Source organism: Phanerochaete carnosa, assembly GCF_000300595.1.
Source record: "Phanerochaete carnosa HHB-10118-sp unplaced genomic scaffold PHACAscaffold_4, whole genome shotgun sequence".
NCBI lineage: Eukaryota > Fungi > Basidiomycota > Agaricomycetes > Polyporales > Phanerochaetaceae > Phanerochaete > Phanerochaete carnosa.
The window spans coordinates 430,164-458,128 of NW_006767631.1; the positions used below are offsets into that span (position 1 = coordinate 430,164).

The window sequence follows — 27,965 nt, forward strand, 5'->3', positions numbered from 1 at the left end:
AAAGGAAGAGCGCCTCATACGCCCACCTTGATCGACGAAATTCCCAAGATCTTACGGCAATGAATGATCTCCAGAACAATCAGAATGCACCGACTCGGATACTGCCAGAGATGCCGCATCATACATGGTGCTCTACTATCAACTATCAGACGATTGCCGTTATGTATAATTCTGCTCCTGAGCTGTCTCCGGAGAGTCTGTGATATATATATATAACTTGCTGCTCAGTGTGCTGCTTTCTGTACCAACCAACGCGGACCTTCTCAGCATACTACAGCAGACATGGCTCAGTCAAGCGAAGAATTTCAGCAGGAGTTTCAAGTAGGGTATGGATCCTCTGTCCTGGTATATGTATGCTGTATTACTGACGCGCAGCATGTGTGCCTAGGCTGATAGATAACTATGTAGCATACTCGGTACTGTGTATGCTGTGACGTCCCAAACCCCCGGCAGCAATTCTGGACTGAGCAGCTCCCCTTCTAGGTCTCGTTTGCTACGAATACGCAATAACACTCGATCAGGAAATTGCGACGGCGTGGAAAAGGAAGTTCACGGTCTCCTCGGTGCTACTATTCACCACCCGGTGGAACATGCTTCTCGGTCCATTTCTGAATATTATACCCTCGTCACAAAAATGGTGTGAGTCTGGCGAATTTCACGGATAAACCGACCTTATGATGTCACTCTATAGGGGAGCATTTTTTTCGGTACTAGAGTTTACTCTCACGAGTCACCGCATCCGTCACAAGGTGCATCCCAGGATACGCACTTAACACCCTCGGGTACTTTATGAGTACAGTCCTGGTCTCATGTGAGTACTAGCTTAATTGCATGAGATTGTACTGATTCTTTGTGCAGCGTTCTCTGCTCTGCGTATGTATGCACTCTGGCAGGGGTCGCAGGCAAAATATGTCTATCTTGCCATCGTGCTGATACTCGGAATAGTTCCCATTGGAACGAACATTGTGCATCATTTCTTCGCAATTTATGCAGCCATCTATACTAATTTGGATCTAGTTTCTGTGGACACGTATTGTACTCTCTTACCTGGACGCTCCACCAATTTTTTCATGCAGTGGCACCGCCAACATCTCACCGAAGCTGAACACAGAGTATGTGTAGACTTGTTGCAGGACATGAATCTATGCTGACTGCCTTACATAGGAGTAAGTCTGCCTTGCTCAAGTTTGCTTTTTAACCATTATATCTATGCCGCATGCGCATGAATCCAGTGCTCTATATCACAAGATGTAGCCTGATCGCCGCTGACATCATCGTCCTCGTGCTGACGTGGATCAAGTCATTCAAGCAATTCACGCAAATGCGGCAGCTAAACCTCGGCCTTTCCATTTCAGGTGTACTTCTCCGAGATGGCGAGTACATGATCTCTCTTTCAAGTTCCTACGCAAGCACGATGCGACTCATGCAATGTTCTTCTAGGCACTCTGTATTTTCTGTGAGATACTAGATGTCATGAGCATTTGCAACGACTCTGTCTGACACATCAACTCTCAGCGCCCTTCTAGCTATGAATATTCTGCAACTCCTCACATACTCCGAAAGTGATCTCTCTGCTGTGATTAGTACCAGGGCGTACTTCTATTTTGGATAGTTCTGATTTTCTGTTTGCAGAGCAACTACGCAACTGTTGTTACTCAATTTATGGTGACTATTCCATGAGCTAGGAAGGCAGAGATGTCCACTGACTGAACATTCTTGTTTACAGCCCCCTTTGCTGGTGCAGCGCTTCATCCTCAATCTCTGTCATGCCAACAGCTCTGCAAATGAAAGCTATTCCAATGCGCGGACCTTATCCCGCTTCTCTATCAGCTTCAGAGTGCCCTCTGATTTCCTCGGTGATATTGGCGAGCCTCTGGGCCACGGCCAATCGACGCGAGCTGAAGACGATGACCACGACAACGGCCGTGTGGCAGATGAGCCGCGGGACGGACTCGAAGAGGGTTCCGCGCACCCTCTACCGGGCATATCGCCTGCGTACCGGGTCGACAAAATGGGACTCGGCACTGCTCTTATGTTGCAGTCCGCCGAACGTGCAAACGAAGGTGATATCACTGAGGCACCCGCCGACTCGCACGAAATGGTGTCTGGACCTTCCACGTCTGCCCATTAGGCAAGTACCCTGCTCCATACCTCGCCATGACGGCTCAACATATGCTCATTAAAACAGGCTCCGATACATGGTCGAGCCGTGGATGTGCAGCGGTCGATAGCTGCCCCTGCCGATTGTCGGGCTGCCCGCGTCGACGTCGAAGCTATTATTTATCGCGTCCCGGTTTGCATATGTACCAGTTATTTCAATCTCGCTTCTACTATCTGCATTCTACGAGAGATTACATTAACTGTTTATTGCTGTTTATTGCCGTAAATAACATGATGGCGCGTCTTATTTCCTTAATTCTTGATCAAGGTTCGGTAAGGAGTCACCGCGAGATACATGAGTGCGAACAGGTAGTGCGGTAGTGAGAGCGTGGTACAATACAGGAGTGTCTGGTGGTCGCGGAAGTGGCCTGTGTAGACTCCATATTAGCATTTATGCCTTGGATGCTCGTCAAAGAAAACCTCCCAGAAGGGAACAGCATTCACTTGTACCGGCAGCTGCTGTCGCCGCCGTAGTTGGGATGCGTTTTGTCCTGTTCCCTGATGTCGTTGCGGTGGAAGGTGAAAGAGACCTACCGCGAGAGTCCAGCATCGATGGTGACGACCTTGGGCATGCTGGCGAGCTTGACGATCGTGCCATCATCAAGAACAACGAGATGCGGAGACAGAGCTAGGAATGCCGAGGCGACACTGACGAAAATGACGATTAGGAAATTGCGAGGATGTGTCAGCGCGAGAGAATCCAGTGCGATTTCATAACTACTCACGATGTAGAAGGGCGTAGAGACTGTGCTGAACTCTCCTGTTACGAATGTTGACGCAGAAGAAGAGATAGAGTCAACGACGGCGCCGAGTTGGCAGGATCCAGGACATTCAGGGTGCTTTTCGTTTGCCCTTTTCACAAAACAGCTCGTCATGACGGAACTTTGATCCCGGGACGGTCGAGAGAATTGTCATCATCCACGGAAACGAGGGACGACCGCGTTTGGGAGCTGCGTGGCAGAGACAAAAGCGCGCGATTCGTCCTCGCATCTCTGCGGCAGAATATCAAGGTCTCGGCGAGAACGCCGAAAAGTTCATTCGGAACTCTCCTGGCGAGTAACGGCAATGCGGGCCTGCAGGGGCTATTGGGTCGATGGGAAGATCTACGCTCAGAATGCGGGGGCCGCTGTGGGCGGGAGAATAGTATCGCTGCGACGTCCAGGCCTGTCTGCGGCGTGCAACCAGAGATCGAGCACAGTGGACGAATGAAGGAGCCATCAGCGTCCACGAAGGAAGAGGCGGCTGGCAACGGCGCTTAAGTAATTTTCGCGACAGTGCGGAATATGGCCTGCTATGAAGTCCTAGTAGAGCGTCAGTGTGGTCGCTGGAGATCTCAGCAGCATACGGCTTACCTCGGGTGCGGGGAGCTGTTCAGCATCATAGATACGCACCAGCTATGAGGCCTTGGCTGCGCCCAGGACATGGAACATAGTACAACGAACCTGGGGCGGCCATCCTGAACGGAGCAAAGGCCAAGGCCTGAGACAACTTGCCTTGCATTGGGTACCGGCGTACTCGAACTGCCGATGGATCGACGACTGCATCGAATGACTCAGCGGGTTGGTGTATAAAGTGACGGGCGCTGCGACTTGACGACGTTGATGGGTAATTCGACGACACCGAAGAGGTGCGGCGTCGGGTGCATGGCATTTGATGGCATTCGCCGAGATGTTGAGAGCAAGACATTGAGCTTGATGAGCGCGATAGACGAGCACTTGTAGTTGTGCACCAAGGCATTGGCTTCGGTAGAACGCAGTCTTCGAGTGAGCTGCTACCTGTCGCGAAGGAATGAAAAAGCAGGATATTTGCCCAGGAAGCTGGGGCCGTCCAGCGTTGGTCGTTCATGTGTTCACGGGCAGTACCTCTGGTCTATGTCAATGACGCTGCATTTATGCGTCTGGAAAGTGTGCGCACCTGGTGAGCTCTTCTTCCTGGGACTTACCCATATCCTATTCAGCGTCTCCGCTCTCTGCTCTGCCTGCCCCTCAAACGTTGTCCGTGCCCAGCCCTAAAACCAGCCCCTCTCCCGCGCCTCGATCTGCTTCTCTTCCTCGGGCTTCGCCTTCTCTTCTTCGATAGCCTTAACATATGGTGTTCTGTGGGTGTACGGTTTTTCTCATTGTCACGACGTAGGTTCCGCTCTCTGGTAGGTGGTGTACTCGTGACCGTGTCGCGGTCAATTCAGTCTTCGCGAACTCCGCCATGCAAAATGTCCTCCTTGCACAACAAGATAAAGATGAGGCTTACGAGCTCACAGGGAGAGAGTAAAGCGCACCTTTTCGATATCTGAGTATGCATTTACTCCCCACATCGACGCTGCTGCCCCATCATGCGTCTCCAGGCGTCTTTGCGCTATACAGCAGATGGTTAAGATATCTATCTAGTTTAGCCTTCGAGGCCGTACCTTCTATTGTATTTCCGACAGAGCTTAACGTGAATGCCGTCAGCGTGGTCGGTAGGACGATGGCTCTTCCTGCTCCGGATGTCGTGGTCCTATATGGAGGTGGCGGAGCGTGTTGTAGCGCTCCGTTGAGCAACGTCAAGCGGGATTGAGGTAAAAGAATGAACGAGACCACGATTATGGCAGCGGAAAAAGCTATATAATCCCTCATTTCAAGCTAGGAGATGTCGGAGCGGGACAAGAGACGTCTGTGGGACCTGAAGGAGCGATGAGCAAAGCGCGCGAGTAAGACTGGGTCGCGGCACGGGAGAGGCTCTGAGCCGGGTAACATCTAACCACGGACGGGCTTATGTAATGACGGCGGAATTGAACGTGCAAGCCAGTGGAAGTGGCGACCAGTGGGATGCTGGAATGGAAATTGCCCGCAGCCTGCAAGTGCCACAAAGGCCGCGCCTACGAGTTTCTCACGTGAATGCCGACGGATCACGCTTCTGCCCCATCTTGGATTGATGCGCGCATGTCGCCGACTGATGCGTACCTGTTACCATTACGCTCACGAAGCTCTGCTCAGCCGCACACCTCGTGAGTGCTTGCTATAGTCTTAAGGGAGCAAAATTGGAGGGTTGAATAAAGACAATAAAGCGGATACTTAACACTGCGTCGATTCACTCTACCAACGGATATTGTACCTGTTATGACAGAGGTTTCTTAGCAAGCCTGAAGCTTGTCTGATCGCCTTATCCACAGATGAGGTTAGAGCAGAATAAAGAAACGTGAATATACAAAAGAGCTGAAAGCTGGGGTGCTACTGTACATGCGCGGGGTATTTATACTACTGCTCAGCCTAACCTAAGGACTAGTCTACTAGTCAAAGGGACTGCAGGTGAGTCAGTGAAGCTGCGCTCTATGAGTCGACGAAGGCAGTACTACTAAACTAGAGTCAGAGACGAAAAAGGAAATGATATCCCATGCCACCATGCCCATCATAACATTACCCCCTAATCTACCTTCGAGCAACGATCGGAGTTAGTTAAGGGCCCAGATCTCCTCCTGAACCTTTGCGACTGCCTCCTCGAGAGCCTTCTTGATGACTATGAGTGGCTTCGACTGCTTGTTGCGACGGCGGTGTTCGCGCTTGAGCTGCCTCTTCGAAACCTTCGCAGGAGTTGTCCAATCCGAGAGAGCGCTCGGGGACGTCCATCCGGAATTGTAATGATCGAGGAATTTGTGTTGGGTGGAGAAGCGGACCAATTTCTTGGTGGCGACATGGCTGTTGGACTCATACGATGGGGGAGACGGCGTGCTCGCCGAAGGAGATGGCTGGTCCCGAAAGAACCGAAAGGACTGGTTGGACGCGAGAAAGGACTGGCTGGACGACGAGGTGGATATGCGTTCAGAGAGAGGTCGAGAGTGAGTTGGTGTGGGGTTCGGCATGGGCTCGAAATCGTTGAATAAGTAGGCGAAGTGAATGGAGGGCCCGAATTGATAGCGATGGGCGGTGTTGACAATGCGTGCTGCCGAGGGATGTGTTTCCGAGTAGTTGACAAAGTCCCTCCACGCTTCTAGGTGCTCCACATCTGTCCTCCCAATTTGCGTTCTGAGTTTTGCGAGTCCTTCGTTGTCGATGTGTACCAGGTCCGCAGCGTCACGATGAGTGTCGGTGAAATGTTCATTGAGAGCATGGAAGCTTGCGACAGTCCTTGCAAATATCTTTGTGGCATTGTCCTCTTCCTGGGCAAGTTGCGAGAGGAGCTCAACAGCGCTGTAATCATTGCGGATTTTGGTGAGTCGTTGGAGATATGTGGTTTCGCAATATTTTTGTTCGATCTCTTCTGCGCTAGCATTGCTCCAGTCCCAATGGGGTTCTGAGTGTTCGTCAACAGGGATAGTGCTTTCATGGGAGACTGGAGTGGGTGCATGGGATTGGGCAATTTTGGGGGCGTGGTAGGAGTCTCTTTCCGAGACGTTGGCATCGTAGGTGTACTGAACGTTGGGGAGATTGATGGAGGAAGGGCTCCAAATGCGGATTTGGGAGGTGGACTCGGTGAGAGTGGAGACGGGGACGCGCTTGTAGACGGTGGCGAGAGTGGAAAACATTGTGTAGTAGCAGAGTGAGGCCGGTTTGGAGACTTAGAACTGGTTGTAGCTGCGACTGGAGTTGTCTTGGCTGGAGAACGAATAGACAGATTATGCCTTCTTTTATACGCGTTCAGAATATCTTGGGCATTCTTTAGATGGGACTCGGGTTCCCAGGAGTTCTCTGCTTGTGGCTGTTCTTTCCACTTGACTAGGTATTGGACATAGCCATAGAATGTCTTGTGATTGAGTATCGCCTCGACTTCGTGTTCTTCATGGCCGTCGATGATCTCTGGAGGCTGTTCTATGAAATTGGGGCCGTGCTGCTCGGTTTCATGATACGGGGTGAGAAGCGAGGCGTGGAAGACATCATGAAGTTTTCGCTGCCCTCGAAGATCGAGTTTGTATACCAAAGGTCCTAGAACCTCTTTGATTCTGAATGGTCCCTGACGTTTGGGTGCGAGTTTCTTGAAGGGATAACCATCTTGGAAGTTTGTCATCTCAAGCCAAACTTTCTGGCCTTTCTGGAACGGTGAAAACTTCCTGTAAGTTCTTGAGGCCATGCGATGCTGTGCTTGGTCTAAGGCGGCGTGGGCTTCTTCGTGTGCGCGGGTTCGTTCTAGAAGCCATTGTTGTATGGATGGAACCTTAGTCTTGGGAAAGGCTGTGGAGATGATCCTTGGGTGCGAACCATACATGAGATAGAATGGCGAATGCTTTGTGGCGCTGTGTTCTCGATTGTTGAACGCCACTTCCATATCGGGAAAAAGCTGTGCTCAGCTGTGCGGATTGTTCTGGCAGAAAATTCTGATGTACGCTTCTACCTCTTGATTGGCTCGTTCCGTTTGACCGTTGGTCTGAGGATGGTATGCGGTGCTCATTCGTCCTTGTACTCCGGTTAGCTTCCACAATTCTCTCATGACTTGGGAGTCGAATTGCGGACCCCAGTCCGTGAGAAAGACGTCTGGTAGTCCGAATCTTTGGTAGACATATTGATGGTAGAGTTTGGCTGTGCCTAGCGCGTCTATCTTCTCCGTGCAAGGGCAAAGAATTACCCCCTTCGTAGAATCATGGTCTACCACGACCGTTTGAGCATTATATCTGTGAGATGCCGGGAGGTGTGTGATGAAGTCGCAGGTTGTGAACGCAAATGGTCGGTCCCGTCGAGTAGATTTGATCGGTTGGAGAGGTGGAATAGTTGGCTGATGATTAATTTTTATTTGCTGGCATTTTGCGCAACCTCGGACATAATTTGAGATGAAGGTTTGCATGCTTGGCCAAAAGTATTCGCGTCAGGTGAGTTCTCCTGTTTTCCATTGTCCAGGGTGTCCAGCTCCAGGGGAATCATGGTAGGAGGATACGATGTGGCGTCGTAGTGCTTGATTTGCTGGTATGTAGCATCGTTCCTTATAGAAGAGTAGTCCATCTCTTTCTTCCCATTGATTTGTGTTTGACTTGAAAGGAAATGCGTCTGTTTTTCCTAGTCGTGCTGATCGTACTTGTTCAGCAATGTCATCATGTGTAAGATGTTTTTGAATGTCTTCTGCCAATTTATAATCCACGCTTGAAGTGGGTGCTTCGATTTCGATGTCAGAAATGATTGCTTCTTCGGTGAATAATGAGTCTGGTAGGAGGATTGTGGCGACGAATTTGTCTTCGAGTAGTAACACTTCTTCTGTATTGTCAAATTTTGCATCAGCTGGTGCAGAGGCTCTTGTCATGGCGTCCGCTTGGATGAGTCTGGTGTCTGCATGGTGTTCAAGTTCATAATTGAACTGGGACATGAATAGCTGCCATCTTGCTTGTCGTCTATTCAATCGTTGTGGAGATCGGAAGTACGTGAGGTTCTTGTGGTCGGTGAGGATCTTTGTGGCGCTTGGGTTTCCTTCTAGGTAGTGGCACCACGCTTCGAGCGCTCGTACTATTGCCAGTAATTCCCTATCGTAGATTTTGTAGTTGCGTTCTGCTGGGTTGAAGGATTGGGACAGGTAGGCGACTGGTAGCCAATCTCCGTTGATATCTTGTTGTCGGAGTACTGCTGCTGTTGTGAAAAGTGATGCGTCTGCTTCAATGAGGAATGGCTTTGTGGCGTTCGGCATTAATAGAAGAGGCGCCGATGTAAATCGTTGTTTTAGCGTCTCGAAAGCCTTCTGACATTCGTTTGTCCAATTGAACGGCTTGTCTTTCTTGGTGAGTTCATTGAGTGGCTTTGCAATGTCTGAATAATGGTCGATGAAGCATCGATAGAAGTTGCTGAACCCTAGAAATCCTTGAACTTGTTTGACGGTAGTTGGTATCGGCCAGTCCAATATTCCTTTGATTTTGACTGGGTCCATGGCAACTTGGTTGTGTGATACGAGTGCTCCGAGGAATTCGACTTGCCATGCATCAAAGGTGCATTTCTCAAGTTTGAGGAAAAGGTCATTATCGCGGAGTCTTTGAAGGATTCTTCGTGTCCTCTTTCTATGTTCATCTTGATTGGATGAATGAATAAGCATGTCATCCATATAGATGACTAGCCATCCTTCGTTGACCATGTCGCGGAATAGGTCATTCATCATTGCTTGGAACATTGCCAGGGAGTTGCATAGTCCAAAGAACATGACTGTTGGTTCGAATAGTCCTCTGTTCGTTTTGAAGGCTGCTTTCCATTGATCTCCATCTTTGATTCGTACGTTGTTGTATCCTGCTCGTAAATCAAGCTTAGTGAATATGCTGGATCCTTTGAGTTGATCGACAAGGTCTGAGATGAGAGGAAGTGGGTATGCGTTTTTGATAGTGCCATCGTTCAAATACCGGTAGTCTTGGCATGGTCGTAGTGTTCCGTCTTTCTTTCCTACGAAGAAGAATGGTGAGGCCATTGGTGATTTTGATGGTCGTATGTAGCCTTTTCGCATATTCTCATCGAGGAATTCGTCGAGTTTCTGTTGTTCCAATGGAGATAACGGATAGACTTTGCAATCTTTGGGGATGAAATCTGGTTTCAGGTCGATGGCATGGTCGTATGGTCTTGATTCCAGAAACCGTTCGGCTGCTTGCTTTTCAAAGACGTCTTGATAGTCTTGATAAGCAGTTGGTAGTTCGTTTTTTGTATTCTCCGTTGCCTGTTGTGCCATTGCCATTGCCAGGTTGATTTTTGCATTAATCCATAAAGATGCTATATCTTTGGCCATTTCATCTGGTTCAGTGCGCATGGTGTATGCGAAGGAGTCTCCTGGGGTGTATGCAAGGATGTAGTCTTCTTCTTCGCATTGTTCGGCTTGTAGGATGGGTTCTGAGGCGATTATCGAAGCGATGTGTACAGACCGGTCCAGAGGTGCTCCTTTTCTGAGAAGATGTAGTACGTGTCGAGCTATTTCTTCTGGTCTGGCTTCTTGTATTGTTTCGGTGTCGGTAGACCCAAACCCCTTTGATCCTTGTTTGGTTCCTGAGTTCTTCCTCCTCCTCCATTTCCTCTGGAGTGAGAGGTAGTCTTGTCGATCCTTCCCCTTTGTCTTCCTCGTCTGAGCTTGTCCCATTCTATTTCTGCGTTGTCCAGCTTGAGTGCTTCTTCTTGCCATCCTTGGAGTGTGGTTGGCTTCTTCTCTCGTTGGATGAGAGTCTTTGCAAGGACAGATTTGAGTCCTCCTGTATAGGTACGTTGGAGGTAGGTGTCTGTGCTCGGGTTATTGTACTTGGCTTCTTTGACGAATCGGTTAAATTCGACGTTGTAGTCATTGACTGAGTCGAAGTCTGACTGCATTATTCTGTCGAGTTTTACGATGGCGTCGACTTCGCTATCCACCTTCTGAAAGGCTTTGGCGAAGTCTTCCTTGAATTTGGTCCATGTGGGCCAAGTTGTGCTGGCTTCGTATTCATCAAACTTGGTGCGACACCAGTCGTGTGGCTTCTTCTCGGTGTTGTTGAGTACAAAGAGAATTTTCTTTGCATCCTTGGTTGTGTCTTTGCCTTTAAAGTAGATGTCGCAGTCTTTCAGGAAGTCCTGAATTCGCTGTGTGCCATCAAACTTCTGGGGCTTCGGAGTAGAGGTATGTTCGTTTGCTTTTTGAAGTGCCTCAATCATTTCTCGCATGAGAGTATTTGTATCTGTCATTGTGGAGGGTGTCTGAAGTTGTCTGGTAACTTTGTATATTTCTTCCTGTCATTCAGGTGGGATGGGTACGTCGAGATTCGGGAAGGGAATATCGAATGGTTCGAGTCTGATTTCTTAGTGGTTGAGGGTCCGGTCCTAAGGACCGGTTGGGACTGGGACTCAGACTGAGACCAGACTGATTAGGACTGGGTACAGTCCAGTCCTACATCAGTCCGGTCTTGGTCACAGTCCTTGGTCCCAGATGGCCTCGGATACCTTAGGACTGGTCATGACTAGTCAGGACCAGTCACGGACTGATCAAAAGTAGTGGTTTATCTGGCTCAGCTTGGCCCAGAATATGACGGCTTTGGCTCAGCTTCTCCAAGCTTGGGCTTGCAAAAGCCCAACTCAAGCTGCATGCCACTGCAAGCCATAAGCTAGTGGCTCAGCTTGGGCTTGGCCGCAGCTTGCATCCCAATTAGGCAGGTGCTGTGGATTGACCTTGTCAACAGTTCCACGGCTGCCACGCATAGACACACAGTTATATACAGCATGTAAATGGTTTGCTTCTGTAGTATATATTCTAAATACATGCTTTGAGATGTAATATAAATGTAGAATGCCAATAAATTCGCTCAGAAACTCAAGCTTCATACAAACAAGAAAATCATTGTAATACTGGTATTGCCGGCGCATCTTTGCATTATACAATATCTTGGCTACTTGTATGAGTTTATATCATTATTGTTTAGAAGAGCAAGATCTCAAGGTCCCTGATTGCAAGCCTCCTGCACATTTAAGATTGTCTCAGCAAGATCCTGGGCCAATTCAAGTTCCTCTGCCTTCATCAAGGAAGACAGGAGAAAGAGAGGATGCACCAGATGAAATGCACAAAGGTGGCTGCACACAAGTGGAAGACAGCAAAAGCTGACATGATGCAGCAGGCACCTGTCACAGTTGGGAGTGCCAGGGTGCCAACAAGCTGCAGAAGGTGCAGCACTGCAACGTTCTATGTGCACCTTTGAGTGGCTGCACCCAGATGGACCATCTCATACCTATCTGAGGGTTTGTCCACCAGTGTGCATATTGTGAAATACCTCGGCGTGGACACCCTGGAGGTGGCATTAGGCTATCTGGAGGCCTCATAGCACTCCACCATACTCGCACATCACCAGGCTACCCCAGCTCATAGGCTCTGATGCCACCTCACACTCCAGAGAAGCCAAGCATGGTACCCCGACCATCTGCTGGCTTGAAATCCATAACATTTCCATGCACGCTAGCTAGCTTGAGGGTGCCACTTGTACATGAAACTCTAAGTTGAAATTGGTTGATTTGTGTGATATTTACCAGGGGAGGACTGGTCTGAACTGGTCTGAACTGGTCTTAGACTGAATTCAGTCCTAGACTGGTCATGGCTGGTCTTGGACTGCAAGGAGGACTGCACAGGACCAGGACCTGGTCTTAGTCCGGTCCTGCACAAACTTGTGCTGGTCCTTGACCGGTCAGAGTCCTGGTCCGACACAATTTCTGAAAAAGACCGGACTGGACCAGACCCTCAACCACTATGATTTCTGGTACCTGAAGTGATCCTTGTACTTCGGGTGTTTTGTCGTCTACTTCGATAGAGGTAGAGGTTTCTGCCCTGCTGGGTGCTCGGCTATGTCTGCGAGATTGATCGTATGGGTGTGGTGTCTGTGGTCTGGATGGTGGTACGCTGGCGGATAGTTGAGTTACTTGTTGGGCTTGTTCTTCTCTAAGCCTGGCTTCTTCTTTAAGCCTGTCCCTTTCTCGGATGAATTCTTCTTGTGCTGGTTTGCAGAGGACGAGTCCTTGTGGTACTCGTACTGTTCCTTGGTATGCGTAGTATCGGTTGGGGCAGAGTTGTTGAAAACAACGTCTCCAATGTCCTTCGTCGTATCGGTTGTAGTCGTGCCTATTGTCAGGCCTAAGGTTATGTCTGTGTGCTGCTGTGGCGCAGTCGTTCACCCCAGTTGCTTGTGGAGTAGTCGTCTTGACTATTCTTCGTGGTGTAGACCTGTCTTAGGTCCGCCTTGTTGATAAGCTTTCAGCTAATGTTATGACAGAGGTTTCTTAGCAAGCCTGAAGCTTGTCTGATCGCCTTATCCGCAGATGAGGTTAGAGCAGAATAAAGAAACGTGAATATACGAAAGAGCTGAAAGCTGGGGTGCTACTGTACATGTGCGGGGTATTTATACTACTGCTCAGCCTAACCTAAGGACTAGTCTACTAGTCAAAGGGACTGCGGGTGAGTCAGTGAAGCTGCGCTCTATGAGTCGACGAAGGCAGTACTACTAAACTAGAGTCAGAGACGAAAAAGGAAATGATATCCCATGCCACCATGCCCATCATAACAGTACCGCCATACTCAGGCTGCTGAGGAAACTTTACAGCCCTCGCGCCGGGTAGTGGCGTGTAGACTGCCCACACAGCCGGCGGCGCTCCAATACTAGCTGCTAAGTATGGAAACAACGATGCGCATGGCCGGCACGCCCGAGTAAGCTTGCGTTGCTACCCCGAGCAGTGTTAACTTGCACCCGCTTCATATTTGTTGCCAGACGAACAGCGTGACAAAAAGTGTGTCGTTCGAGTGTACCAGAACTTACAGTACTAGTATTACATGATAGCGGCAGAACATCAAATAGACAATAAAACGGCTGCCAAACAGCAGTGGGGCGGATACGCCGATGGCGGCGAGAGACTACGCAGCCTCTACCGCGCTCGTCCTCTTGTGTGTCTCCTCTTCTTTCACCGCGCCTACCTCGAGGTACTCCTTCCTAACGTCGTAGACGTAATCCACTTGCTCGTCCTCGTGGTTTGTCTCCTTGGCCATGCACAGGATGAAGAAGGCGGATATCCGCCGTCCAGCTGGCAAGGTGTTTGTCCAGCAGCAGCGTCAACCCTGCGTCCATGCCGGGCGGTCCCGCCGAACCTGCGCCCTGCACGGCCTTGTAAGGCCTCGCGAATGGGCGGGCATGGGTGGGTCGTCTTTCGATATCGCTGATCCTGCTGCCTCATTGAACAAAGCCAGACGTGTGTGCAGTCGGAGCGGCCAATGGGACGACAGTCTCGCCAGCTCCTGATGTCGCAGTTCTGCTTGGACCAGGCAAGGCAATTTATAGCGTACCGACGGAAGTTTTCAGTCCAAGGACTGAGGTATTGTGCAGCCGCGAGTACTTTGGTCGTTAAGGTGTTGAATCATTCGCTTCTTTAAGGCGTGCTCAATTCTACATGGATGGGATGGGATGGTTTCGAGCCAGCACACGGTGGCTGTGGCTTTCCCGTGATGGCGTAGATTAGCCGTGAGACATGAATCAGAAATAGATCTGTTTCTAACCCGCCATTCCGCTCTCGAGTCCCGCCTGCTTCCAAAACAAGTAAGTCTATTTGTACGAGACAAATAGAGGACGGGGGGCAGTTTGCTCAAGGCGCTGTATATTCTGCAATGGAGAGAGAAGAAAGTGGATTTCTTGAGGCAGGTATACACCACAGCAAGCCAATGCTTCTTTTCGCTGCGCAATACTCAGGCGTCATCGACCACTCCAATGCAGTTGTAGACTTTGACCGAGTGAGCCTCTCAAAGCTGTTATCCCGCAAGCAAACAACAACCCCATGTTCCGCAAAATCCAAGTAATATGCTCAGAGTCAAGTTATGCCATGGGAGCTATGCAAAATTAGTGAGTCGCGTCAGGAGTGTCTGCACTGCACTTGCGAAAGCAGATGCACGCTGACCTGCTGGTCGAGCACCTGGTGGCCAACTCCCTGGTACAGCGCCCGGCCCTGTTTCCAGCGTAGAGTGTGCTAGGATACGGGCCATATACTGGGACCTGTGCCAAAAATTTCTGTTGAGCCAAGCAAATATCTTCCCAAACTAATTGATGTATTCAGCATGTGGTTGTAAGGCCATGATACTTATTAGCAAGTGAGCTGAAGAGTTACATGATTTCGTATGAAGGCTTGAATGTTATTGGGGTCAACACTCGGGGTTCTTGAAATCACTGCTGTCGTCACGAGCCCTTCGCGTGATGTGCTTGTCGCGGTGCCCGCAGCCTGTCATGGTCTATAGGCATATGTCGGCATTATAGAACCTCTTCCAGGCACCACTCTGTAATATTGTCCTGATTCCTCTCTCTCCATTGCATACTGGACAGTGCGTTGCGCGAACTATCCCCTCTACCTCACAGTCATTGTGAATGGTCCCTATTTGTTTCGTACAAATAGACTTACTTGTTTTGGAAGCAGGCGGGACTCGAGGGCGGGATGGCAGGTTAGGAACAGATCTATTTCTGATTCATGTCTCACGGCTAATCTACGCCATCAACAGGAAAGCCACAGCCACCGTGTGCTGGCTCGAAACCATCCCATCCCATCCCATCCATGTAAAATTGAGCCCGCCTTTAGGTTAGAAATGTTAAAGTGAGACATGAAGAATTCGTACAACGTGAAAGAGCAGAGAGCAAAGCGCACAAGTGGAAGCAGACACGACGCTGAATACGTAGTGACCTCTGCGGCGTCGAGACATTGACGAGTTTGGCGGCGGGGAAGTTGTCATGCGGATGCGTCGTCGTCGTTGTCGTCGTCAAGGCGCAGCCTGCACACGCCACAAAGCCCGCGTCTACGAGCTTTCCCACACGGAGATCACAGGCGAATGATCCGGAGCGCGCTTCCTCGCTGCTTCTTTGACCGAACTGCACCCCGTCCGGCGGGGGCATTTTGGGTGTGGAAAGGCCACTCCCTACGACGCCGAAATGGCTGCGTTAGCGCGGGGCCTGAACGAGGTTGTACGGGACTTGCCCGGTAGCGTGACTGACATCCACGTATTCGCAGATAACCAGGCGGCGCTCTTGTCCATCCTGGCTGCGGGGCAAGGGCCTGCACAAGGGCTGTCCGTTGCGGCCTGCCAGTCGGTCCGTCCCTGGCTGACTGCGTCGCCCGCGCATCACGTCCATGTGTGGTGGTGCCCTGGTCACAGGGGGGTGTATTGGAATGGTGTGGTCGACAAGGCCGCCGGTCTTGGGGCTGAGCTGTTGGACGAGGTGTCCTTCGCCTATGCGCGGCAGTGCATCACTGCCGATGCCTATAAGGTGTGGCGGGCAGATATACACCGCCTGCCCTACCGTGGGCGCAACAACTTGATGCAGGTGTCTGACTTCGAGCGCTGTAAGCACACTTCGGCCAACTGGTTCCTGCGGACGGCAGGACGCAGCACCACGTACATGGCGCGGCTGATTCGGTTTGCGAGCGGGCACTTTCCGCACGGTGCGTTCCGCGAACGTTTCAACTTCGAGGGGAACCGGCGGTGCTGGTGCGGGGCAGATGTCGAAACTCGCGACCACATTTGGTTTGACTGCGACTTGTGGATCAAGAAGCACAAGCCCCCGGACGCCGAGATCGAGCGTATGCGTTGGGGCGAGCGCGGTGTCCATGCGGCCTTGGATCTCCTCCCCCCTACGCCGCCAGGCATGAGTCTGCTGGAGCACTTCCTGCAGGACTGGCGAGAGACGCCGATCGCTCTCGACGACGTCGCGGAATTCCTGCGCCTCAACCCGATTGTGGGCACCTTCACCTGGCTGGAGCTGGTCGACCAGGCCTTGGGGGATCGGGCGCGCGGCGAGGACGACTCCCTGGCGCTCCTCAAGGTCGACCTGCACACGGTGCGGCGCAAGGCCGCGTATGAGGCATGGTATGCTGACCACCCTAAGGGGGACCTCACCGAGTTTGTTCAGTCGTACGCCCTAGTGGCGACTCACGCCGTGACTGATGCGTTCGAATTTGACGATGCGGGTGTCGCAGCGCTGCAGGCTGAGTTCGGGCTCGCAGCGGCTAAGGCAAAAAATCGTTGACTTCCCGGAGGCGCCAGGCGGGCAGCTTCACGCTGTCTACCTCGTGCTGGCTTGCGTTCTCTCCCACTTTCCCCTCTCTCTTCTTTTCCTGCTCTGTTTATTCGATTGTGTGTGTCTGTCTCCCCTGGTATGTAATTATTAGGTGCTCATGTGCCCCGTTGTACGCACTCTAAACCCGCGGATTTTTTTTAAAAAAAAAAAGACCGAACTGCACCCGTGTCATGCTCGACATCATGGGGCACTGCCTAGTCGCACTGCTCGTGGGTATCAGCGGCCGGCCTGGGGCATCGGTTACCACACATACAAGTCCGCATGCCACGAACATCACTGCCGATCAGAGCGGGGTGAGCACCAGATGCACGAAGGCCATCGAAATCGCGACACACGCTCCCAGTCGTGCGTCGCTCCACTGCGATTCCGACGCATCGCGGATTCGGAGATTCGGCCACATGCGTACCCAAGAGATGGAGCATTTCATCTAGTGACAGTGGTGAGTCTGCAGCCATCCTGGGAACTTTGATGAAGCAGAATGGCAATAGCGGGCCTCAAAGCGAAAGAGACGGAAGCGGCGTGTTTGTTCCGTGTAGTCGCTCGCTCCACCCCAGCGACCGTCGCGGGAGACTCGTTGGAGCTCATTAACGAAATGACCTTTTGGGGCAGATGATTCATCAACATGGATTCCTGGGGGCATCGCCTGGGGGACACCGACGAGAATCTGAGGGCGGCGCAGACGCATGGCGTAGAACCAGCCGGCGTCTTGTGCCCGGAAATTTCACGATCTAGGTAAATCGATTGCGCCAACGGACGCACAAGACAACATTAAGATGCTGGCCGGGAAAGCCCTCAACTTTATCCGCCATGCTAGCCAACAAATTGGGTTGGGCAACGAAAAGAATCGCAATGGTATTCAGGCCAACCTGTGCTAAGCATTAAAGGTCTGCGAGAGGGACATGGACATGGTCATAGGTCGGCATGGATCGGCGCTCGAGGAGTTGGAGGTTGGTAGCGATTGGGCACCAGTGATCTTTGCCGTAGCGTGCGGCATAGCCTGCAGTCAGGCCCTGGCAGTGCCACTGGTTACCAGCGCATGACCCGGCAGCTTACGACCCACCCCAAGTTCATGCAATCGTTAATCATTGCGTAGTCAGCGTGTGCGTTCCCAGAGTGAAGGTCCAGCCGCGCCAAACGCGTGCTTCGTCGACAGTGAGGCTATTTGTAGCGACGGAAGCTGTTGCATTTTTAGCGCAAGAATGCTAGCATATATGTGGGTTGATAAACAGTGGTGGGCTTGCTTTGATCTTCGCCACTATCCCGTCTCTCCCTTGACGCGAACATCCCGCGGCTGTTCATCTCGATGTGGTCCGGGCTTCGGCGTTTCAGCATGGTTGATCAGACTCGCGGCATGCGAAAGACAGGCCAGCCGTAGAATACCCGCGTGAGCAGAGATAAGGTAGTCATCCAGGACCGTACTCACACTCGAGAGTTCGAGCATGTGTGGGACGGGCCAGCCGGAAGGATATATCGACGGCTGTTTGGAGCTTGCGCTTTCGTGCGAACAGATACATGCCATTGTGTTCTGCCAGCACTTTGTGCACCACGATCGTCCGTGGCGGGCGTGAGTAGGTCTTTATATATCCGACAACCGCTTTGTACGCCGGCGCGTGGATGGACACCACGCGGAGATGGTGTCAATAAAGTGCTCTACAAGGCTGAGCTGAGGCGGAACGAGCACATGTTCGTTGTGGTGTACTTGTACTGGCATTTGTTGAATCATGTCAAGAAGAGAAGGGGAATCTGAGGAGTGGGTTGAGTGCCACAAACGGGTCCGTGCGGCCGCTCGTCAAGACGTTCGTGTTGTAAGGGTGAAAAATCTTGTAGCCTTCCAGTCGCGGGACAGTTACAGAACAGCTTGTGTATTCGGCAGGCCGGGGCTCCTCAGTTCCCATCTTACATCCATTAATAAGCATATTCTTCATGCAATATCAGTAACGAGCTAGATATATGATACGCAGTACACGCACCTTGATATCCTACTCACGCTCGTGGTCCCGCTTCTCCGCTCTGCCCTCTACCCTTATCCCTTCTACCGACATCTGTACTCAACATAAGAGCCCATCGCATTCATACGTCACCTGCAGTGATTTCTCTCCGCCCATTCGCAGCTACTGAGCCACTTGGTCCGCCCATTGTCATCGCTGATGGCGGCGTGGGGTGCCTCTACCTCCATACGATGACTATACGTCTTCCCAGTGCCCTTCTCAGTCTCCGTATGACGTATATGAGGTGAGTGCATGGGTATTTCGATACAAGCAAGCACGCTTGTGTGTTCCGCAAACTTGTGAGCCTCGGCTGGCGATGCACGTTCAAGTTGTAACGTCCAGATGAGCCCGTCTCACAGGGTTCAACACGAAAGTGCTGTGGTAGCTTCGATTAAAACGGCGTAAAAAGGTAGCCAGCTGTTCGTTTGGGCCTAGGAGATGGCAGAGCGAGAGACAATAAATGCGTGCGACTCGGATGCGCGAGAACAGAGCAGAGACACAGCGCACAAGAACGACCTAGTAGATCCGTACAGAAAGACGGCGATGTTAGGGAGTATAGGTGCTAAATTATCAGCGAGCTTAGCGACTGCGTGGGTCAACATGAGTCCGGGACGACGAAAGTGGTCGTTGGGAAAGGAGCAAACGCCACAAAGTCCGCGCTGGTCCTCCGCGCGGGTTAAGCGCCCACTCCCTACATGCTCCCACGCTGCTTTGCCCTTTACTCGCCTAACATTACACGTATGCTTGTGCCGCACAAACGATTGGTATACGCGGCTGCCTCATGGCCTTGTGGGGCGCAACAGCGCATTCCCAGCCACGGCACCCGGCGTGACCACACGACCAAGTAGAGAATCCAATTTGGCGAGGCCTGTTCCTCTCGATTCTCGAAGAATTTCACCTCGGCTCTACGTACAGCCTGGAAACACGCACGGTGCAACTCTTATGCATATCCTGTCCGGATTCCCAGACACCCGGCGGATGCGACGTCCAGCTTGGACAGAAGGCGGTGTTACCGATCGAGTGGCAGGGACGAATGGCCCAGGGTCGTCGTGATCTATCACTCGCGGCGAATGAGAAACACTACAATGATACGTAGCCATCGACTATATCAGAGATGAAGCTGCGGCGAGCGTCAATGGGGACAAATTGCACAACTTGAAGAGGCCGTTCGGCGTCCGCTACCGCGCCTAGAACTCTAAAATTGTGGCGCCTCCCTATAAATTTCTGTCTATCTCGTCTCTAGGAAGGTTAGGAGTCTAAGAGGTATATATTGCATCTCAGGGAAGTCTGGGCTTATCCGCCAACGTGTACGGCACCGGGAATCGCCGAATAACTGGGGTATTGTGATGACTCATATTTGTGCCCTGGATGTCTCGTGGTGCTCGCCCTGCGTCAGGAGAACTTTGCCTGCACGCGTTCCCTCTGATATGGGATGGAAAGATAGGCTAATTGTTCCTTTTCGAGCTGGAGTGCATGATAATGACATGGGGTGCGGCACAGGCTAGGCCCGATAGGCTGACGTCCGAACGAACACCGTTGTCGTAGCGACACCGATGAAAGGCTCAACAGCACTGAGAGGGAGCCGCATCCGAAGCATGCTGACAAGGCTATACGTGAAGGCGCTTGTATCGACTGAGCGCAGGTTTCAAGTTGGAGCATATGGTACAACGAATAGCAGCCATCAAATGATAGCTGGCGGCACCCGGACGGTGACCCGGTGCGCGGCGTTCTCGCCGCGGACAGATCCAAGAGGCTATGGTATATAACAAGTAGGTGAGCGTGCTATTGGATCTGCGACGACTAACCTTGCACTGACCGACCAGGACCTTCAAAGCGCACTATAGGCAAAATGGCGCAGTCAAATGAAGGTTTGCAGCGGCTGATTCAAGAAGAGTACGAGTCCTCTCTCCCTGTAGTACGCATATTATGACACTGACACAGATTTTATACCTCTAGGCTGACTACAAATTATGTGGGGTGGTCGGTGCTGTGTATGCTGTGACGCCCCAAAGCCCCAATAGCACTCGGCTGAATAGCTTCCTTTCAGCCCTTGTGGTCTACGAATACCTCATAACATTCAACCAAGAGGTTGTTGTGGGGTGGGGACGAAGGATTTCGCTGGCCTCGGTGCTGCTGATCACCACCCGATGGATTATGGTTCTTGGCCCGATTCTACAGGTTACGCCCTCAGCGAAAGCGTGGTGTAAGTCCGCCATTGGTGAAGGATAAGACGACCTCACAGCAGCACTCCACAGGTGTACACTTTGTTCTGCCATAGCAAAGCTTTCCCTCATAAGTTGCTGCGTCTGTCACAAGGTGCAGACCGGCATACATACTGAGCACGCTTGTGTACTTGACAGGCACAGTCCAAATCTCATGTGAGTACAATCGTACTTACTGCCAAACTACATCATGTCAGACCGGTCGTTTGTGTAGTGTTCTCCGCCCTGCGTGTGTACGCACTCTGGCACGGTTCATGGATGAAATATGTCTTTCTCGTCATTATACTCATACTCGGACTAGTAGTCCCACTTGGAACAAATCTGGTATGCTATTCTTTCACAACTTTAACTTATGCAATCATCTTACTGATTTGGACTTAGTTCAGATGGGCGCGGACTACAATTGTATACACGACCACTCCACCGCAGCTCATTGAATGTGCGGCTAATACCACTTTCATGCCGAAGCTGGTCACGGAGTATGTGCGGACCTGCTGCACTACTTGACTTCATGCTAACTTCAAAGTTTCTTACTAGACGTGAGTCAGCTTTGTCAAGTTTACATTCTTATCCGTTGTGTACATGTGCTGTGCAGTGCTCTATATTACAAGATGCAGCTTGACCGCTGTCGACATCATTGTCCTCGTGCTGACGTGGGTCAAGTCGTTCAAGCAGTTTAAGGACATGCGCCGTCTTGGTCTCAAATTTTCTATCTCAGCTGTGCTGCTCCGAGACGGTAGGCCTCTTTCTCTCGTGTATTCCATGCGAGATAACTCATGCAGCACTCTTTTAGGCACCCTTTATTTTATGTAGGCTACTGGCAGAAATTATCAATCTTTCCAATCACTTGCCTGACATATGAACTCTCAGCGTTCTGCTAGCTTTCAACATTTGGGATATCCTCACATACTCCAATAGCAATTTCGCTGAAGTGATTAGTGCCGGAACGTACTTATATCCTAAATGGTCCTGACTCTCCGTCTACAGGGCAACTACGCAATCAACTTCACAGGATATCTCGTAACTATTCCATAGGACGGGATAGCAGAGATATCCGTTGACTGACCAATGCTATTTACAGCCTCCATTGCTGGTGCAGCGCTTCATCCTCAATCTCCGTCAACTCGACTACGCCGCAAATGAAAGTAGCTCGGATGCACAGCACTCCTCTCACTTCTCTGTCAGATTCGGAGTGCCTTCAGACTTTCTCGGGAATATTGGCGAGCCTCTGGACCACGGCCAATCGGAGCGAGTTGAGGGCGATGATAATGACGAAAGCTGCGCAGTAGAAGAGTCACGGAACGGACCTGAAGTGGTTTTCGCACTACACCAGTCGGGTCTGCGGCACGACCCGATAGAACCCGACACCGCTCAAGTGCTGCGGTCTGCAGAACGTGCAAGTGAAGAGGACACCATCGAGTCGTCTGCCCACCCACGTGTAATGGTGGCCGGCCCGGGATCTTCCACGTCTGCCTATTAGTAGGTGAGTACCCCGCCCTAGCGCCACACTCTTCTACGGCGGCTTGACATACACTTATTCAAACAGATCTCGATGTACGCCCAAGCCATGACGGCACGACAATCGATAGTTGCGGAACTGCCCGACACCGGCGTCGTCTCTCAGTTTGTATATGTACCAGTTACTTCAATTTCACTCCCAATATCTGTATTCCGCGGATTTCATGCCAATTATCTATTTCTGTAAACAAATGACGGCTCATATCGCCTTTTGAACCCCTGATCGACGTTTGCTCAGCAGTGCCAATACCACGCTTGTCTCAAACAAGATTACTACTAGGCCTGCCCTTTCCGCAGCCTTGCAAAGCCACTATACATACGCGAGCGTGAACGAATCGTTCAAGAGTAAATTCGAGCTGGAAGACAGCCCAAACACTCCTGAAGTTCTCTCTTTATCTTTCACAAGCGGAAAACTGATCCCAATGGCTCCTGGGCAGATCAAAGGAGTGCTATCGCGATATCCAGGCCGTCTCTCGCGAAAATGAGGACGATCAAGCGCCTTGCGCCTGGGAGCTGCACGGTCGAGATGAGCAGGATCTGCGGAAGAACACTGGGATGTCGGCAGAGTAAGGTCAAGAATCTCGCCCGCAGCTTCTCCGTGGGCGACGACCGGCTCCCGGGTAGCCCGGGCCTGTCGTGGGGTCCAGACTCGGGACATGTAGGATGATGCGGGAGGAGAGGTTCTAGGTCCTGCTTCGAGCCGACATGTCCGACGATCGAGTCGAGCAGCTTGGTAGATTGATGCCTGAAGGCCTGAACGAGCGCTGCGACTTGGTGGCATTAATGAGGGGCTCCACAACGCTGAGCGAGTGAAGCAAGGGAACATACCTGTCGAGAGCCGGCTTGCACAGGCATATTCCGATACGTGTTGGCAGTGAAATGAGGTTCGATCAGAGTGCTCAGTGCCATGTCTCGATCCGTGAGGCTGTACGCAGAGACGTTCACGTCAAGCGCAGGGGCCTCGAACACCCTTTCGGCGGCGGCGTCGCCCACCGCAGCAGGCAAGCTGCTTGTAGTGGAGCAGTTATAGAGTGACGAGTCGTTCATATGGTGAGATTGTATTCTCTGAGGTTTCATGTGTATGCATTTGTTACGGGCCTAGCCTCTGCGCGGGGTCAGGAGCGGAGCATGAACGTCCAAGAATTAACGCACCTACCGAGCCCTCGTCCTCGGAAATATTTGTGCCCACGTCCGTGTCTCTCTGCTCAGCCCTCTGCCTCAGCTCTTATGACACCGCTTGTGATTACTCAGAGAACCCTCGATGCCGCCTTCCGCATCCTGCTGTGCCCATTCCATCTGTTGTTCGTCTTCGCTGACGGTACGGTATGGTGCCTACTCAGGCCAAGCGTCGTTCTGTATTGCAGATGCGCGGCATTCGTACGCCAGCGAGCAGTGCTGAGCAACAAGATCACGGACGTGTCTTGATGCCTGCGAGCACGCAAATGTGCTCTACTGAGTCATGTGACTTTACAGCGAAATCAGAATAAGTGGGGTGTCTGATACCTCACGATCGAGAACTACGTACATCTTCGCCTCCCATGTTTGCCTTTGCATCCAACGCGGGCATCGCTAGTACCGAGCGGGTGCTGAGCACTCGAACGCTGGAACGTTGTACAGCGCAGAGTTGACGTAGTCTTGCTAGCCGGTCCTCGGTGCTGCCTAATGCGCTCCCCACTGGTAGAGTAGTGCGCGAAAGCTTTCGGTGCGGATAGCAAGACAACAACCTTGCTCGTCCCGGATGTTGTGTTCCTGTGGCGCCGCGCACAAACATAACCGAGGCCTAGCAAGGACAGGATTGAAACCTGTGTAGTATTGTGCTATTATTTTGCTGAGCGGTGACGGAGGTCAGACGGAGGTTGTGCGGCAAACGCCACAAATTCCGCGCCTAGCTACGAGTTGCTCACGTGAGTCACCAGACTCACCACAGCCTTTTGCGTAAACGGCAAAATTGACTACGCGTTTGTCGTGCTTGCGGAGCTCTACTCTCTAACGTTGACGTTGAACGTCTGAACGTTGAGCGCCAAGCTTTGGTATGAAAGAGATTTCAGCCTGGGAGAGACTTTGGCCTACTAGGTTCAGTCACTTGAGAGGTCGCCGGGCTCATGCGAGCTGGTGGAGGCGGCTGGGAAAGGAGCAGTCTGCAGATGCCACAAAGGCTGCGCCTGCGACCCTCCCGCGTGGATGCTCCCCTCAGATTTTAGATACTACCGCTCTTACCGCCCGCCCTTTCGCACGGCGCATACTACCACTCAGTGGATATCACAGGCGAAACCCGTATCTAGCCTCCATCGTACATTCCGCGGTGTGATGATGTCGAAATTTTCCAGGGGCGAGTGAAAGCACATGAAGAAGCGAGGGACTATTCGGCGGGCAGTGTACGACCGGACCATGTGCATGAATACGCTGGGATGCTTGATGCCGGCGTTAAAGAAGATGGGTAGTTTGTTTTATTTGTTGCGCCCAAATTTCGTCTCTGCCATCCATCTCAATCCCGCTCTCATTGTTTGTGTTCTGCTAGGGTTTATACTAATTATCTATTGTTGCAAGTAATACGACGGCAGGCCTCATCCCATCCCCGTTCTGATTGATGTCCGTTCAGCAGCAGCACCAGTGTCACGTCTATCCCGAACGAGTCTCTAAAACCTACTATTTGTATTGCCTTGTGGGGCCCTGCGAGATGCGCGAGCACGATCCAGCACAGAAGCGCCCTGTAATCACGGAAGTCGGTATGAGCGCCATGTCAGCATCCATACTGTCCTGGAAGTACAGAGGAGGAAGTGCACATTAGAAAGGAGCGAAATCTTGCTCTTGCAGTTGCCTTGTCGTACTTAATGCCGTGGTACTTGACGTCGCCGCAGGTGAAGGTGAGAGCGACTTGCCACAAGAATCTGGCGGCCGCGATGATGACCAGCTCGATGGCGGAGACCGCGAGCCGAAGTGGATGTGCTGGTAACATGACGTTTTTTTGCTGTCAAACACGACAGGATCAGTCATGACAGCGTCAACAATCGCGCCCATGCCCTAAAGACAGGCAGAGGTACATAGGCCAGAGCGCCGAATGCACTCGACCTCGAAGGTGAATAGCATAGATAGAAAAGTAGGTGTGCGCTAGCACTTCACAGGGATCCACGCCGATGGACTTTCTGTGTGCTTGGGCTTGTTGGCGGGCTTGGAGGTTGCGCCCATCGTGACGGACGAGATACGGTGACGAAGCCAGGAACACAGTGGCCGCGCTGACAAGTGCGACGATTAGGAAAACCTGAAAAGCGGTGTCGGCATAAGAGAATTCTAGCACGGTTCTGAGCCACTCATGATGTAGGTGGACATAGAGACAACGCTGAAGCTTCTGCCTCATGTTAGGACAGGAAGAGAAACGATATAGCCAGGGCAGTGCCAAGCTAGTAGGGCCGCGCACACGTTGAGTACATTACTTCATCAATTTCGTAAGAATGACTCGTTATTATCAGCCCCTGGGAGAGTTATAGGAGCAATGCCGTGAAACCGAGAGCGGCGCCCGTGAGACAGGGAAACCAGCGGGCAACATGCACTTGGAAGCTGTGTGGCTGAGATGAACGACACAGGCAATCTTCCCGGTTCTGCAGGAGAGTATCAAGGTCTCAGCCGAGAAGGCCGATAGCCTCATCCGTAGCTCCTACGATGGCGCAGGCATACAGTGGTAACTGCACCAATTGAGAAATCTAGTCTCGGGACGTGCAGATTGATGTGGGCAGAGAGCGGAGCCGCAGCGACATCCGAGTCTGTTCGCGATAGGCTTGCCAGAGATCTGGCGAGGAGAGCGGGCGCAGATCCCAACAGCTCTGTAGAGGAAGAGAAGGTTGGCAACAGGGTTCGAACGGTCTCCGCCGCGGCGCGGAACATAGCCCACTCCAAGCTCTGGTATAACGTCAGTCTTCGTGCCAAATCACAGCTGTGTGCGACTTACGATGCGGTTAACAATTCAGCGAGCGTGAAGCGGCCACCCAAAATGGAGCGAAGACCAAGAGCTTTTCGCGCTGGCTTCGCGGCCAATGATTCGGCACTCAGAAGTGCGAGGAAATGCAGTCATGTCGGTGCATCCGCTCAGAAGCACAAACGTGAGCAAGCATATCGTGCTTCAGCTCGACACACCCCGACTGTCGCGTTGGGCAATTCGGTGATCTGGCGCACGAGGTGGCGGGCGCTCGGACTTGATGGCACTGATGAAGGACTCGACGACGCTGAGGAGGCGCATCGTCGGGGGTGCAAATTTATTGATATCCACCGGGACGCGTCGAGAGCGAAATGAGGGGCTCGAGGGTCGTGTTTAGCGCGGTAGACTCGTCCGTGAGGTCGTACGCTGAGGTGTTTGTTTCGATGGAACGTAGAGTCTTGAGGCGCACTACTGCGCTTGGCAGCGGCAGCTGCATATCAAATGGGTATTGAAGCAGACTTGGGTCGTTGAGCTTCGGTCGTGCATTTATCTGCGGGTGTTACTTCCACATAATATCAATATCGGAGCGCAGATGCGTCTCGGTGATACGTGCACCTGCTATTCGTTTCTCCTCGAGGTTACTCGTACCTGTGTTTCCGTCTCCCCATTCTGCTCATCGCAACAAGCTCCCCAGGTGTCACCCACGCCCTGCCCTACAACCCGTGCCGCTTGTATACCGCCTCGATCCGCACCCCTGAATTGGGCCTGGCCCAGCTCCTTCGCAGACTGCTCTCTACGTAACACTCCCGAGCATGCAGAGTCCCTTCATATCGTCGCAATGTCGTCCGTCCTCCAGTGAGTGGTGCATGCTTGACGATGGCGCAGCCGTCCCAGTCTCGCGAACTCGCCCTTCAAGCTGCTCTACTTGCATAAGGGGATAGAGTTCAGATTCACGAACTTATGATAAGAGGAAAATGTGCGCGTCGTTGACGTTCGTGTTCGTCTCCACGCTCCATGTGAACGCTGCTGCCCCGTCATGACGGTAAGCGTGCCCCTTCGCGCCGCGCAGAGCGGGGATCGATACCAACTTGACCCTCAATAGCCCTCATTCCAGTACCCTCCTGACAGAGCTGGACATGGGTGTCCTCGGTGCTGTTGGTGGAATGATTCACCCGCTCCTGGTGACGCGGACCCGCGCAGAGGCGGCGAGGCATCTTGCAGCGTCATGAAGAGTATCGTCGGGCGGTTCTCTGCGCAATATAACTGCTGGGACGACGAGTGCAGCGATATCTGAAGCTATACAATAACGCATTTCATGCTAGGAGACGTCAAGCGAAGTACGAGAAGCTTGGCCATGCAACGTGCGCGTGACCAGAACGAGTAAAGTGCAGGATATGCGAACGAGATTGGGGTTTGGCCGGGCGAGAGAGGCCCCGGCCCAGATACGTCAAGAGGCTGTCAGGCTTCGGCATGCAGGTCGATGAGGGCGGTAGTAGACGCATGCACGACACGAATTTATCTCGGCGTTTAAGCTATTACCCGAACCTCGCGCTAACTCTCCCACGATGGGTAGTCTGGGCGAGCATGAAATGCATGAAGGTCCGTACATGCAAGGGCGCGAAATATGGCGAAAGCGTGCAAAGCACAGTGGAGCAGGGATAGCGGTGAATGCGCCCTGTGGATCGCACACCTTCTGACATTCT

At 51.9% G+C, this 27,965-nt stretch overlaps 8 protein-coding genes across 8 annotated transcripts; 3 read left to right on the plus strand and 5 right to left on the minus strand.

Annotated features, from left to right (window-relative positions):
• Positions 1-277: 277 nt before the first annotated feature.
• PHACADRAFT_253412 (uncharacterized protein) lies at positions 278-1,548 on the plus strand (the record flags this gene model as incomplete). Its single annotated transcript, XM_007394131.1, has 9 exons — positions 278-326; positions 389-423; positions 484-637; positions 750-811; positions 859-965; positions 1,018-1,114; positions 1,233-1,373; positions 1,441-1,456; positions 1,516-1,548. Coding segments are annotated over exons 1-4 (257 nt in total), but the record flags the coding sequence as incomplete, so codon positions are not given.
• Positions 1,549-2,690: 1,142 nt separating this feature from the next.
• On the minus strand, positions 2,691-3,035 carry PHACADRAFT_193957 (uncharacterized protein; the record flags this gene model as incomplete). Its single annotated transcript, XM_007394132.1, has 1 exon — positions 2,691-3,035. One exon carries the CDS (start codon positions 3,033-3,035, stop codon positions 2,691-2,693), a length of 345 nt encoding a protein of 114 aa, XP_007394194.1.
• Positions 3,036-3,491: 456 nt separating this feature from the next.
• On the minus strand, positions 3,492-4,045 carry PHACADRAFT_253414 (uncharacterized protein). The gene has a single exon (XM_007394133.1). It carries the CDS (start codon positions 4,003-4,005, stop codon positions 3,538-3,540), a length of 468 nt encoding a protein of 155 aa, XP_007394195.1. The 5' UTR covers positions 4,006-4,045; the 3' UTR covers positions 3,492-3,537.
• Positions 4,046-12,442: 8,397 nt separating this feature from the next.
• PHACADRAFT_193962 (uncharacterized protein) lies at positions 12,443-13,563 on the minus strand (the record flags this gene model as incomplete). The annotated part of the gene is made up of 3 exons (XM_007394134.1): positions 12,443-12,645; positions 12,699-12,762; positions 13,492-13,563. 3 exons carry the CDS (start codon positions 13,561-13,563, stop codon positions 12,443-12,445), a joined length of 339 nt encoding a protein of 112 aa, XP_007394196.1.
• A 1,864-nt stretch (positions 13,564-15,427) lies between these two features.
• On the plus strand, positions 15,428-16,408 carry PHACADRAFT_71216 (uncharacterized protein; the record flags this gene model as incomplete). Its single annotated transcript, XM_007394135.1, has 2 exons — positions 15,428-16,150; positions 16,220-16,408. Coding segments are annotated over 2 exons (912 nt in total), but the record flags the coding sequence as incomplete, so codon positions are not given.
• Positions 16,409-21,293: 4,885 nt separating this feature from the next.
• PHACADRAFT_207607 (uncharacterized protein) lies at positions 21,294-22,314 on the plus strand (the record flags this gene model as incomplete). The annotated part of the gene is made up of 6 exons (XM_007394136.1): positions 21,294-21,313; positions 21,383-21,570; positions 21,628-21,643; positions 21,705-21,765; positions 21,822-21,854; positions 21,916-22,314. The coding sequence occupies 6 exons, from the start codon at positions 21,294-21,296 to the stop codon at positions 22,312-22,314; spliced, it is 717 nt and encodes a 238-aa protein (XP_007394198.1).
• Positions 22,315-22,502: 188 nt separating this feature from the next.
• Positions 22,503-23,429, minus strand: PHACADRAFT_183059 (uncharacterized protein; the record flags this gene model as incomplete). The annotated part of the gene is made up of 2 exons (XM_007394137.1): positions 22,503-23,097; positions 23,181-23,429. The coding sequence occupies 2 exons, from the start codon at positions 23,427-23,429 to the stop codon at positions 22,663-22,665; spliced, it is 684 nt and encodes a 227-aa protein (XP_007394199.1). The 3' UTR covers positions 22,503-22,662.
• Positions 23,430-26,533: 3,104 nt separating this feature from the next.
• Positions 26,534-27,748, minus strand: PHACADRAFT_253415 (uncharacterized protein). The gene has a single exon (XM_007394138.1). The coding sequence runs from the start codon at positions 26,756-26,758 to the stop codon at positions 26,600-26,602; it is 159 nt and encodes a 52-aa protein (XP_007394200.1). The 5' UTR covers positions 26,759-27,748; the 3' UTR covers positions 26,534-26,599.
• Positions 27,749-27,965: the final 217 nt, after the last annotated feature.

Coding starts and splice junctions, on each gene's coding strand:
- PHACADRAFT_253414 (XM_007394133.1), bottom strand. CDS start 4,005: ATGAACGACCAACGCTGGACGGCCCCAGCTTCCTGGGCAAATATCCTG.
- PHACADRAFT_253415 (XM_007394138.1), bottom strand. CDS start 26,758: ATGCAGCTGCCGCTGCCAAGCGCAGTAGTGCGCCTCAAGACTCTACGT.